Source organism: Lacerta agilis, chromosome 3, assembly GCF_009819535.1.
Source record: "Lacerta agilis isolate rLacAgi1 chromosome 3, rLacAgi1.pri, whole genome shotgun sequence".
In the NCBI taxonomy this organism is placed as follows: Eukaryota; Metazoa; Chordata; class Lepidosauria; order Squamata; family Lacertidae; genus Lacerta; species Lacerta agilis.
The window spans coordinates 90,616,625-90,629,660 of record NC_046314.1 but is presented as its reverse complement, the minus strand read 5'-3'; the positions used below and the strand labels follow the sequence as shown (position 1 = coordinate 90,629,660).

Sequence of the window (13,036 nt, the reverse complement as noted above, 5' to 3'; positions counted from 1 at the left end):
GATCCTCTCCCTCCCATTATTCCCTACAGGCAAAGGAGAGGAGATAAGTCTATGAGTTGATTTTTTTTTAAGCTTCCTTTCTGGCTGAGCTTAGTTTAGCAACACATACAAAAACAGTTCCCTTCCACCTGGGACAAATTCTGTTTTGTGAGCTGCTATGCAATCACAAGGCGCCTGGCCCCACCCAAAATCCCAGAGTTGGGCCAGCAGGAAAATCAGTAGGTACACAACAAATGCAACTGACACCTGAAAAACTAAATCCCTGACAAATTTTATCATAAAATAAAGCAAAACAAGATTGGTTAACTTTTTTAAAAGCAAGAAATGTATTTAAAATGCAGCTGCAACATTTATCCAGTTAGTCTCATAAAACTTTTTGATTTAAAAGGTGCACCTACTTATTGGGGAAACAGGTTTTTTTTTAAGGTAAGTACTTGGAAAATTACAGATAGCATACGCCTTCTGAAAAAGTAATCTTCTCTCAGCTTATGGGAGAGTGAAAAGTGAGAATGTCCCTTCTAAGACAACAACAAGCACATAGGGCAACAAGCACTATCTAAAAACCAACCCAGAAGGGGGGGACGTTCTTCAGAACTGTTTAAATCTACATGTTTTTATGTGAACAATTAATTACCCCCCAACCCATATCATTAGCTGACTATGATGTCTTTAACTGAGTGCCCTAGTTTAAAATTGATTTCCGTAATGTTGCTCCCACTTCATAGAAAAAGAAAAAGGGAAAGTATAATTCAGTATTTACCTTGTCCATTAAATAGGTAGCAGAAGAAAGTCTTTTCACGATGAATGTGTTCCACATCATCAGAGCAATTCCTAAAACAGTTACAGTAGAAGGCTATGTCAAAAATATTTCTTGTCAGCCAAGATTCATAGGGTGAAATCCAACATTGCATGAGCGGACTTCTTCTTGTTGTTCCCTAGTGCCCCACACAAACACACCCATGCCCCCAATCCTCTGAAACAGATTTGAGGGGTTCTCATGAAGCACTAAGCTAAAAGGAGGAGAGGACAAGAAAGTCCTGTTGTACAGGACAAGCAAAGTCCGTTCTAATCACAGATCACCACAACTGGATATCATTGAACAGGATGCAACGTTTTTGAAAAGTGTTGATTGTGAATGCTTCAGTGAAACAAAGAAGCTTGCTTTGGTGGAAAAGAGCTTCCCCTATTTATACTGCTTTGAAGGTGGAAAGATTTTTCCAGTGGTGTTTAAGTGGTAAAGTCATTAAATGCTGTACTGTTTCAGTAAGCAAACTCTAAGAAGAATTTGGGATTTGGGGGGGGGGGGGACTGTGACACTGCCTGAACGTTTTCTTTCTCTTTCTTTTGCCGAAGTTCTGACCTCTTAAACCAGACCAGCACACTTCTCTCAAGATTTGTTGGTCTAGAATATACTAGTTTTTAACAACAGTTTCTCTCAAAGTTTGCAAGGAGAAACCTCCACAGATCAGTCTGATTGAACGATAAGTACCACTTCCACCAATGTCTCCCAAGAATTACATACGCTGATCCTTCCATAGTAGCTGCCACAAAGAACATTATATCTGTGAAATCCTAACCACACATTCCACGCCTACAATTTTGAATCCATCATCTCTACTCCACCTCTACAGATTGACAACCTGCAGAATCTTGTGCTATTCAGGTATTAAATAGTTCTTTCATGCTTACCATACTGAACATGAGCATTATTGATGCATCTGAGATGTTCTATAGACCTGATGAGAAAACGTGCTTCCTTGTATTAAAGAGAGAGGAACAAAGCGTTAAAATCGGTCAAGGCAATGAAGTAAATAAGCTGAAAGTTGGTGCCTCTTAAGCTACTTGTTAGAAAATGTGTAGCCTTGACCTAACATTTCAAACTTTGTTTTATGAATGACATGAGCTTTGCAGGCTGAAAGGTTATTCAGATAGAAATAATAATAGCTAACTGGCAGTCACTGCAGGGTTTAAGAGAGCAGTTATAACAAATTTAAAACAGCTGATGCTGTGCGTAAGTATTTCTAGCTTTAAAAATAGATGGTGGAATGTGGGAGAGAGATAAGAAGACAGAATAACTTTTTAAGAAATACTGTCAACCACACTAACAGTGAACTTGTCTCTTCAGGCTCATTCAGACTTCCTTTTGCGCTGTGCTTTCTAGGCACAGGTCTGAGTGTTTGTATTGTGTGTGTGTGTGTACGTGCGTTTTCCTGGTGCTTTCCCTGGGAAAACCTGCATTTTACTCCTGAATCAGTGCAAATGGCAGTCTATGGAAAACTTGACTGCTGTTTGCTCCGATTCAGCAATAAAATGTGGGTTTTCCCAGGGAAAGTGCAGAGACAAACAACAACACTCTGACACACAACATTAAAGCCTAAACCTGTGCCTAGAAATGTGGAACAAAAGGAAGTCTGAATGTGCCCTCATGCACAAGAATATATGGGGTGCTGCTTTTTTCAGTCATCCTACATTGGGAAAACTCCTCTGACTGGCTGAACTCAGTCTAGTGTGGGAGAGAGGGTCAATAAGGATCCACCAGATGATCTCTGGGTGATTTACAGTAGACAAGGCAAAACTTTGAGTCCCGATTATTTAACAATACAGTAGTAACAAAACTACATTAGGCTGGTGAAGTTAAGGAGAGGAGTTTTGTGTGAAAGGGCAGAGCACTCATTTCAGTTCTATTACTCTCAACAAATCCCCAAACTCAGAATGCGCCAAGACACACCTTGTTCATTCATTCTGCATCTGGCTCTGATTGCTTCTTTTACTAGCACTCCCACAATATCTACCAAAACAGATGCAAAAGTCTGAAGTTTACCAACCCCTGATCTAATGCAACAGCCTTATCTTCCAAGAAGCCAGTTTTATACTCTGTAATGCTATGTACCCTAATTTGCTTTAGTCTGCAAAACACACAGACACATAGTTCAGTCTAGCATTGTAGAAGCTGATAATGTGAAAACAGCTAACAAATTATGACAGCTGAGCTGAGCATTACAAACACAGTGCAAATTTTGTCCTCCTTGCAAAATAAGTGGTAAAGTAGCTTTCTAACTTGAAATTGGTCCAAGCAGTATATATAACCAAATGCTAGTTTACATTATTTACATCACACAGCAACAGCACCTGTAAGGTAAGAAAGAGGCAGTGAAATGCCCCATTACCTCTGGGTCCTTGTTCCACTGCACAACATACTCCCAACAGCAATGTGCATGAAGCACATCTGCCTCCAGGCTACAAGGAAACTCCTGATATGCTAGATGCAGTAATTCTAGAAATAAAAGTTATAGAAGATTATGAATTGTTCTTAAGTAATTTGCTGTTTGCCAGTTAGAAGCAATTCAGTCATTTCTGCTTGCTCCTGAAGTAACTTTTCATTCAAAGATTTGCTTTGCATTATTTACCTAATATGGTTTCCAAGCCTTTCTGGTCTTCTGCGGCCTCCTCTAGAAAACTGCTGTCTGTTTGTGGCATTTCCTCTTCGCTTTCTGATTCTTCTCTCTGCCTCCCCAGCCTAAGTAATGGCAGACTGAGGTCTTGCTTGAAAACCCATTTTGCTACACTGTCAGCAATGCCTCCTAAGACAAAGTAAAAGATTCAGTTTTATGTTTCTCCTTGAAAACAAGCCAAGGCCCAGTTTACACATAACCCCCCCCCCATCAAATAATATCATCTTCCTCAGGAGAAACCAATGTGGTACCTTCCAGATTGTTGGATTTCAATTTCTATCACCCCTAACCATTGCCCATGCTGGCTGGGGCTGATGGGAGTTTGGAGGTCCATCCCCACCCCAGATGGTAATGTTTCAGGTTGCATATAGCTAAGAATGCAAGAGTCCTGCTGGGTCCCGTCCAATGGCCCATCTATTGTAGCATCATGTTCTCACAGTGACTAACAAAAATGTCTGCAGGAATGTCCACAAGCAGGACATGAGTACAATAATACAAAATCACACTGGGATGCTCTTACATGGAAAAACTCTTTCCCATATATAGAAAAAGAGCACATCAGTGAGAATGGTTAGACAGCGCTCCCCCCCGACCCCGGCATGCTAGTTTTCAACATTCAAATGTGAAACAATGCATGTGCAACCTAGCAAAGCAAGCGGCATCTGAGTAATGCATGGGTGGGAAGGCCACATTCCCACAAAGCCACCCCACCCTGCCATTTTCACCCATCCTCCCTCCCTCCCCTCCTCTCTCGCTCACACACCATCTATTCTCTCTCCTACACATCCCACCAAAATTATTAACCATCCCAGATTGCACTAGCATTGCCTTTCTAAGATACTTCAAGTTTGCCCCCCTCCCCCACTGCATTTTATGTTTGTGCAGAAACAGATGCTGGGGGATAGGAAGAAAGGAAAAGCAAACAGCCAGCTCCCCACCCACAAGATCAAGGTTGATTCTGTTGAATGTATGGGAAGGCCCAATGTTTCATATCCAATATGAAATTTCTCCAATAAATTTAGAAGGGCAAAATTCATCAAGTATCTAGAGAGAGAGACTGCATGGCTCCCATGCATTTCAACCCTGTAATTGCTCCTAATTTTTTTCTATTGGATTCTCCAGAATGCTCAGAAAACTCAAAACCTGCTGGAACTTTTATGCCGATTATTTAATGCTATGTATCTTATGTATTTTTACTGTTGTATGTTGCATTTTAAGGTATTTTATTGGATTGAGATTTTAAACTGTTTTAATAGGCAGTAGAGGAGCACGATAGAAATGTTTACACACACTCTCTCCTAATATATAGCATATAATCTGCCTACTTCAGGCTGAGCTCTCTCACCCTGGGGTAACTTTGCTTGCAGTTTGTCATAATACAAAGAGGAAGGAGAACTTTACCATATTGGGCACATATGTCATCTATATGCAATCCTGGCCTACGATCTAAATTAGTCTAAGCATGGAAAAAAGATAACTGCGGAGAGCTTAAAAAAAAAAAAGACTGATCTGAGCAAAGGCAGGAAACAAACTGAAGCCTCTATAAGAGAGACATCCTGATACTTCCTCTTAAGTTTAGCTTTTTCTGCCTTCAATCACTAGGGGGAACCAAACCCACAGAAGAACCTTTGTCATGGGAGAAGACAACATTCAAAGCTACAAACTCAGATGTCACTATCATTGCTTAAATCAAACGAACTGCTTAAGCTTCCCCCTACGCAGTTTTAAAAACCATTTTTTATTAAGATAGCTTACAATCTTAATGTCTCGCTTGAGGTCAATGCCAACACGCACACAGTCAATCCTTTGTTTCATCAGCCCTTTTCTCTGCTGGGACATGAACACTGGTGCAGGCCACATAAGCTACTACTGACACTAATCCCATTATCAGATTCTACCACACTGAACCTGAAATTGGCCTGTAAAGACTAACAGAATGCCTGATCCTTTGCTAGAAAACACTGTTTTTTACATTCATAACTGCACATCTTCCTTCAGGCTTCTTCCACACCACTGGGATTTGTTTTATCTCTCTCTCACACACACAGTTCAGATAGTACAACAACTGCAGCACTTTACAGACTCTAACCTACCCCTGCTGGGGCAAGTTCTTCAGCATGAAGCCACAGATCAGCAGTGGGGGAATTCTGGACCGCAGGCCCAATTAGGTCTGATGAGGAGCCACCTGCCCCACACCTGATGCCATACATGATATCAGGTGTGAGGCGGAGAAAGAGGTACGTGGCTACCAGGAGTCTTGAAGTGCACTCCCCATTGTTCCTTAGCAAGCAAGCAAGAGACAGCAAGACAAAGGCTTCTGATAGCCAGGGTGACTGCTAGGACACGAGACAGGGAGGTGAACACAAGGCAGAGGCAGAAATCCAGTAGAGGCACTTGCTCACAGAAGATGGGGAAGACTATTTACCTTTGATTTCCCCTGCAACCTCCTGTGTCACCTTCCCAGGGATCACAAACGCTCTGGAACAGATTTTCAGGGGGCATGGGGGCTGCAGGGGAATGGGCAAAAACTGCCCACCTCCCCACTTCTTCAAATGAAACCTCCACTCACGGGTCTTTGGACCCAAGCCAATGTTTTTCAGCACATTCACCTTTTCCTCCTTCCAGCAGCTTCTTCACGGAGAGTCTGCCAAGAGGCTCAGTCTGCAGAGCTGAGACTTGGCTTGTCTTCTTGTTCACTTTACTGTGCAGGAGTGTCTGGAGAATCAGGCAATCCTCTAATTGTTTTAGCAGAAGTTTCCAGTATTCGGTATCGAGGGAGAGTGCTTCCCAAGGGTCCGTATCGGTACCTACTGTGATATGGGGAAACTAACAGACAATATGGTTTTGTCAAAGAAGGCAAAGTAAGAGTGAAGTTAGCAATATTTTGCACCTTACACAACGCAAAACCCAGTTTAGAAAGCCATAGTAAAACCACAGCTGCCTGATGAGTGTAACTATGCGATAAAAGTGTGCTTGTGAGATGTAGCCCTTGGAGAAGAAAAAAAAGGAAGAGAGAAAGCAACTCTCAGTAAACACAGTGGAAAACAAAATATGTAACCATCCCTACTTCTACTGATCTATTTCATAGGGTTATGAAGATAAAATGCACTTCATGCAGACAACTCTCCAACCATTGATGGAGGGGCACAATAAAAAATGTGAATGAATACATGGCCATCATCTGCACACTAAAAGCTGGAAATTTGTTGTACAAAAGCTGATCTTCCTAGGACTGTAATAGCTCAGCAAGAGCAAAAACAAAGCACATTTAACTGTTAATGCTCAGCTGGTGAGAAGGAACACAACTACAAACAGCCCAGGATGCATACAATGCATTAAGTAAAGTGTGGCATTACAGTTTATCCTGCTAAGTTTACTAAGCTGTTAGCAAGATCCATCTTAACAAACCACGGTCCTGACGCCTGGATATCTCATGTGCCTAGAACAACAATTTTCACCATACCTTTTCCAAATGGTGGTGAGATTAAAATCAGCAGATCAAAGAGGGGCTTTATAGCTTTCCTTCAGAAAAGCAGCAACTGCTATTTGGTGGAGAGGAATACAGCTAAGTTACTTACTTTTTTCTCTGCTATGCTATCTGTTATCTGTGCTGTTACACAATGCCCGACATGAGCAGATAGCAAAGCAGCTCCATTATTTTCAGACTGAATACACGCCGTGCGCATCTGCTGCCACCAGGGGGAAACGGACTGAGAATCCCAAGTCTCATCTATAGCAACTGAAACAGAAAGTGGAAAACTCCGGTGTGCAACTAGGTCAGCTAAAATCAGCAGAACAAGAAATAAATCAGAAGGAGAGGAAACCACCCTTTTAACAAAGTCAGCTCTATAAATACAGCATTGATCTGTAAGGGTTGGATCCAGACATCTTCCTCCATGAATGCAACGGCTACTTCTGATCATGAAAGAGATCCCAATCTAGCAGTGGTTCCTGCCGCTGGGAGGCTTTTAAAAAATGATGCGTGCTACAACATATGCACATGTTATCAGTCATCTCCAACACCTGCTGAGCCATTTTTTAGAATGGGATTTAGAAAGAGAAAGGAGGGCACAGGTGCTTTTTATAAAGCACCTGTCATTTGCTGATGATGCAGCGCCTGGTACTGGTGCTGTCACTAGGGTTTCATGGATCCCATGCAAAGGAGACCTCTACCATAAACTCTGCTCCATTTGGCACATGCAAGTTTAAACCTGGCCTTAAAAAAGTTGAACAAGGGTTCCGAAAGGCCCTGCAAGGCTCCTGAGAGCCTCAGCCCATTCAGCCCACCGACTTTGGATAGGAAAGGATGGCCAGGCCACTCAGGGGGGAGCCGTTGCAGAGGTCTCCCTGACTTTACACGATTTTGCATTTGCGCACAGACTTCCGGAACATAACCCCCACATAAGTTTCAGACCTACTGTACTACAGGAGTCATCACTATGTCCCTGTTTCTTATCAAGGAAGGGAGCAGAAAATATTTCCAAAGGAATTATCTGCCCAGAAAAAGACAGCACAAGAAAGTCAACGAAAGCCATCACTGTTGTCCAGTGAAACAAGGTTAGGCCTGGATGTGGGACACTTGGGACCAAGTCACATCTCATCTAATGATTCAAATGTCCAGCTCTGAGCTTGTATCACTGTCAGTTTTCCCTTCTGTAAAATTGGGCTTCACTGGGATGATGCAAAGCAAAGAAGCTGGGAAGACCCTGAGCAAACAAAAAACACTATGTGAAGTACATAAAGTGTTGACAATATAGAAGTGACCCTTAATGTGCAAGAGAGATAGAAGCTCAGATTTCTGTGTCCACATCTGAGTACAAACACCAGGCTGAGAACAGGAAATTTCCAGTCAACACAACCGAACGAGGAGATATATTGAAAAGTCTGTTGCACCTGAGCTTGCAAAAGTTCAGGTCTCCTAGGCACCATAACAAGAACATTGGTGCAGCCACAGATGGCCCTTAAACAAACTTCTCAATTATTCATCGGTTCATTTATTCTGAAATACATTCACATGCAACATTAGGTTTGGCTTTATTCACGGTTCTAATTATTGCTTGCAGAGTCAGGTAAAGGGCCCGTTTTTCAAGAAGTGAGCATTTGCCCATTTCCATTCTACAAACTCATCTCACCTGTCATTTTGCTCAGGAGGGAGAGTGCAGCATGAAGGCAGCAAATTGATTGTGTCCTATGAAGAATATCCTTCTCTTTAGAAAGCCACACACTGAGAAGCAGGGACTGGGGAAGGTGAGAGAGGAGAAAAAGATTTAGGATATTTCTCTTAAATAAGCACAGATTCAGGTGATTACAAAAAGCCACTGATGGGCTAAAACTCTTAGTTCTGAAGAGGATTTAAAATTACCATTAAGTCATTTCAGACTTAATTATTGGTGTCCATTGGGTTAATCTGCTGCAGTTTATTTACTGCATTGTGATTTCACTATTTTACTGTTTTATTGTTTTAATCTGCACGCTGCCTTGAGACTGCAGTAGGCGGTTTGGAAAGTTGTTTCTTCGCTATGCATCCGGAGACCTCTTCAGATATCATGACCAACTTTTGCATGTTGGTTCCTGAGATCAAGGACCTGGTTTCCATCTCTGTTTGAATACAACTTTTCTCTCAAAAGCAGAGAGCAGCTAGAGTGGAGGCCTTACAACGCCTGCGAAGAACAAAATGGGAAAGCTAATAATAGGACTCACCAATAATAGTTGGGGGCTAAATCCTGCGGTCTCTAGTGTCTGGCACATTTCTTCTGTGGAACTTTCTCCATGTAAACACTTCCAGAAAAAAAAGCTTCCTGCACACACACACAAAACACACCACACATGGTTTCCCCAATCAATTAAAAATGAAGCTTGCTCCACTGAATGGATACTTTCTGCTTGCAAACAAAGCAACGTTTCAGAGAGTAATGCATGCAGATTCAGCCAATTCACATCAGCAGTAAAATAAGACTAGTAGGAACTTGCACACAGCTTTCCTCTTCTCCTTTCTGCATGTGGCCGACTATGCACTTGTGCGGGTCTTTCAGCCTGCTATCGCAGGGCTACCTTGACCCAGAGCCCTCCGTTCAACCCCAATGTTCTCCTCCTGGAGCTCTTTCCCCAATTCATTATTTCAGTAGATGAGACAGCTCTAGCCAGACACAAATGGGGGAAACCCTCAGAAACAGAGGAGCTTAACGTGTATATTGGAGACACCACAGGGGGTGTTTACTGCAAAATGTTCATACCTAAAGCCACATATTCTCTCTCGTCCAGCTTCTTCACATTAATCACATCCTTTTCATAATCCATATACTCCAAGAAGGTTTTCACGGGCAACACACCATCTTTGTCCTCCGCAAAATGAACCGAAGGTTGAGTGTTCTGCTGCTTGTAGTTCTCCAGTAACATCTGCAGCCTACTAAACTCTTGTTCATCTAATCGGAGTAATTTAGCCAAGTCCTTAAAAGCAGTAAGTCAAATATGCAACAGTGAGTCTTATATGTAATCTTGGCAGCACGAATAACAATTGCAACTCAATAGAAAACAGCCCAAAATCTTACAATGGATGCTTGGTATCAATCACTGAAATATAGCTATAATGGAGAGAAACCACACAAAATTGGATATTTTGACAAGGACTAGAACTGCCAGACACTTTTTATAAGATTTGGCGTTCCTTTATGATACATACAGCAGAACCATCATATCCATGCTTGGCAAATTTGGAACTATAGTTGATGATCAGATAAAGATGATAGTCTTTACTTGGACGTTGTTATTTTAACTCATGTGCAACTGCTCATTCTACATGCCTATTTTATGGTTTTGTTTTTCATATTTTAATTCTATTATTATTATTATTATTATTATTATTATTATTATTATTAAATTTATATATCGCCCTATAGCTGGGGGTCTCAGGGCAGTTCACAGAATAAAATCAAGATATAAAACCACAAAAATAAAAACAACAACCCAATAGTCCCCCACAAAAAAGCACATTATAAAAGGGCATAGGATGTAAATCAGATCAGCCAAAGGCCTGGTTAAAAAGGAATGTTTTTGCCTGGCGCCTAAAGGTGTATAATGAAGGCGCCAGGTGAACTTTCCTGGGGAGAGCATTCCACAGATGGGGAGGCACTGTAGAGAAGGCCCGTTCTCGTGTTACCACGCTCCAGACCTCTTGAGGAGGCGGCACATGAAGGAAGGCCCCAGAAGATGATCTCAGGGTCCAGGTAGGTTCATATAGGAAGAGGACCGCTCCTTGAGGTATTGCGGTCCTGAGCAATTTAAGGCTTTATAGGTCAAAACCAGCAATTTGAATTTTTGTCTGTTGTTATACTTGTTCTGTCTATGTTGTATACATTATAAAATGCAATAATAATAATTTTACCCCCAAAAAATGCAACCGTGAAGATCACATCCATTCTGGAAATATTAATAGCAGTTGTAGGAGATGCAGGAAACACAGTTCTCACATTGCCATTCTCTCAGAGCAGATACTGTTTTATTAATGCTTCTAAAAAAATGATGACCTATATCGCACAAGCAGTTGGGAGTAGCCCTGATTTTTAACATGCAAGTGACAATTACTTAAAAAGTGAAGATTATTGAGAAGCCACCTTTAAAATACATTTTTTTCTCTTGTGATGCTCATTTCCTGCGTATACTGCAAGCTCTTTTAAAGGTCTAGGCACAAGTACTTTGATCAAACAGCTAAGTACCAAGAAAGGCACCAGTTAAACTGTGTTTAACTTACAGGATCATATAGGATGGTAAATTCCTTCATGCACCATTTTAATCTATGTGTAGGAAAAAGCATGTAGGGTCACAAAAAGCTGCTTTGTACCAAGTCAGATCACTGGGTCCATCTAGCTCAGTATCCCCTACACTGACTGGCAGCAGCATTCCAGGGTTTCAGGAAGGAGGCTTTCCAAGCCCTAAAAGGAGATGTCAGGGGCTGAACCTGCCTACAAAATGATGGTGAGCTGCTGAGAGCAATGGCCTTTAAAACATTTTATTTTAAGAAGGATTAGTACTTTATTAGAAAGCAATGTTTTTGTCCGTATATTTTTCTTTTGATCGTAACACACTCCAAGGATTCTTAAATTTCTGTCTTTCACACACACACACACTTGTTCACACTACTCACGTTATTAGACGGCACAATCTCACACGGCACAGTCAGAGAATTTAGCTTGCTGACTGACTCATGAAGGTGCATTAGTTTCAGTTTGTTTGCACAGAACTGTAGCAGCTCTTCATCGATACACTCCATCTCTGCTGGGGGGGGGGGGAGAGATACACGCACACATTAGTCTTAATGAATGTGCAATGGAGCTGTAAAATCACTCTGCAGCTTCATTAAACTCCCTGTTAAGCAATATTTTCAGAACACAGCTGCTTGCATGAAAATTCTGTTTTATCAGGTTAAAGTCTGGGTGAGTTTTGCCTATGGGCAAAGGAAGTGTCAGCTTCTCTTCGAAAGCAGAATCTTGAACAGTACGCTTAAGCAACATGAAAATCAAAAGTCTGAACACACAAAGAACGTCTGTTCACAGCAGGCAGGCAGAAAATGAATTCCCTACACTGGCTAACATTTCATGACACACATTATGACATTTGTCACACGTAGCTTATATATTATAGGGCATACACTATTTAGTTTTGAAGTCACCCAGGGGTTTGTTTGTTTTTTACTTATGGAGGGTTTCAATATCTGCACTGTGACCTCTGCCTACTGAAGCAGCTCAAGACTTCATTAACAAGAAGAATGGGGTTGTCTCAATATGCAACTGAAGCAAACAAGAGATGGGCCATGACATTTGATTTTACACAGATCAGACTGCAGGTAGTTGGGGTGTGGAAAAAATGCTGCTTACGTCACATACAAAGGAACACAAAAATGCTGCAATAGCAAATCTGCTTCTCGTAAGTTCAATAATTAGTTTGCCTCATATTAAAAAGCTACCCTGCTCAGCTACTCATCTTGCAACTATGGGATCACCCACCAAATAATCAGTTTATAAGTTAACTGTCCGCATGCAGGCTCCGAGAATGCCAAATGTAAGGAAGGATCTCTGTTGAGGTTGACATTCCCTATCCTTGCAGAAAGAGAGACAAACCCTACCCCCCACAGCACTACAGACAAGGGATGTGCTTCCCTCAAACTTCCTGGAAGCTCTTAAAGCAGAAGCATGTGTCCTCGTCCCTCTGGGAAAGAAAGCGATCACAGGGATCAACTTAGGGGGGCCAGAAAATGGACAGGATCCCTTCGTCACCAAGGCAGTCATGGGGGAACTGAGCTCAGGGGACAGCTCAATTCTCTTTCTCCAACAACTGCATCAGGAATGAAGATCAACAAAAAGTGACTGTGGGAATGGCAGGGGCTAGATTCTGCAAGTTAGGGGCGAGTTCTCTCCAAGCATGCACTTCTCCCTGTAATTGATCAGCTGTGGGGAGAAGAAAGAATCTAAAAATCAGACCTCCCTCAGAGTCCCATTTGCTTCTTTTATATGAAATTCAGTCACCATTTTGATCACAGCCGAAAAGATATTTCGCCAAACTGCTTTGAGGTTTTTTCTCACAGTCCAGCA

General features: G+C 41.8%; 1 protein-coding gene across 1 annotated transcript in view; it reads right to left on the bottom strand.

The window, feature by feature from the left end:
• Window positions 1-13,036, bottom strand: part of RAB3GAP2 (RAB3 GTPase activating non-catalytic protein subunit 2) — a 44,896-nt gene that overhangs the window by 7,367 nt on the left and 24,493 nt on the right. The window contains exons 19-28 of the mRNA XM_033144748.1: window positions 11,593-11,720; window positions 9,686-9,899; window positions 9,153-9,250; window positions 8,585-8,690; window positions 7,031-7,191; window positions 6,062-6,278; window positions 3,408-3,581; window positions 3,168-3,274; window positions 1,690-1,756; window positions 761-831 (exon numbers count right to left, since the gene is read on the bottom strand). Coding sequence (XP_033000639.1) covers window positions 761-831; window positions 1,690-1,756; window positions 3,168-3,274; window positions 3,408-3,581; window positions 6,062-6,278; window positions 7,031-7,191; window positions 8,585-8,690; window positions 9,153-9,250; window positions 9,686-9,899; window positions 11,593-11,720 — 1,343 coding nt within the window. The remainder of the gene's footprint in view (window positions 1-760; window positions 832-1,689; window positions 1,757-3,167; window positions 3,275-3,407; window positions 3,582-6,061; window positions 6,279-7,030; window positions 7,192-8,584; window positions 8,691-9,152; window positions 9,251-9,685; window positions 9,900-11,592; window positions 11,721-13,036) is intronic.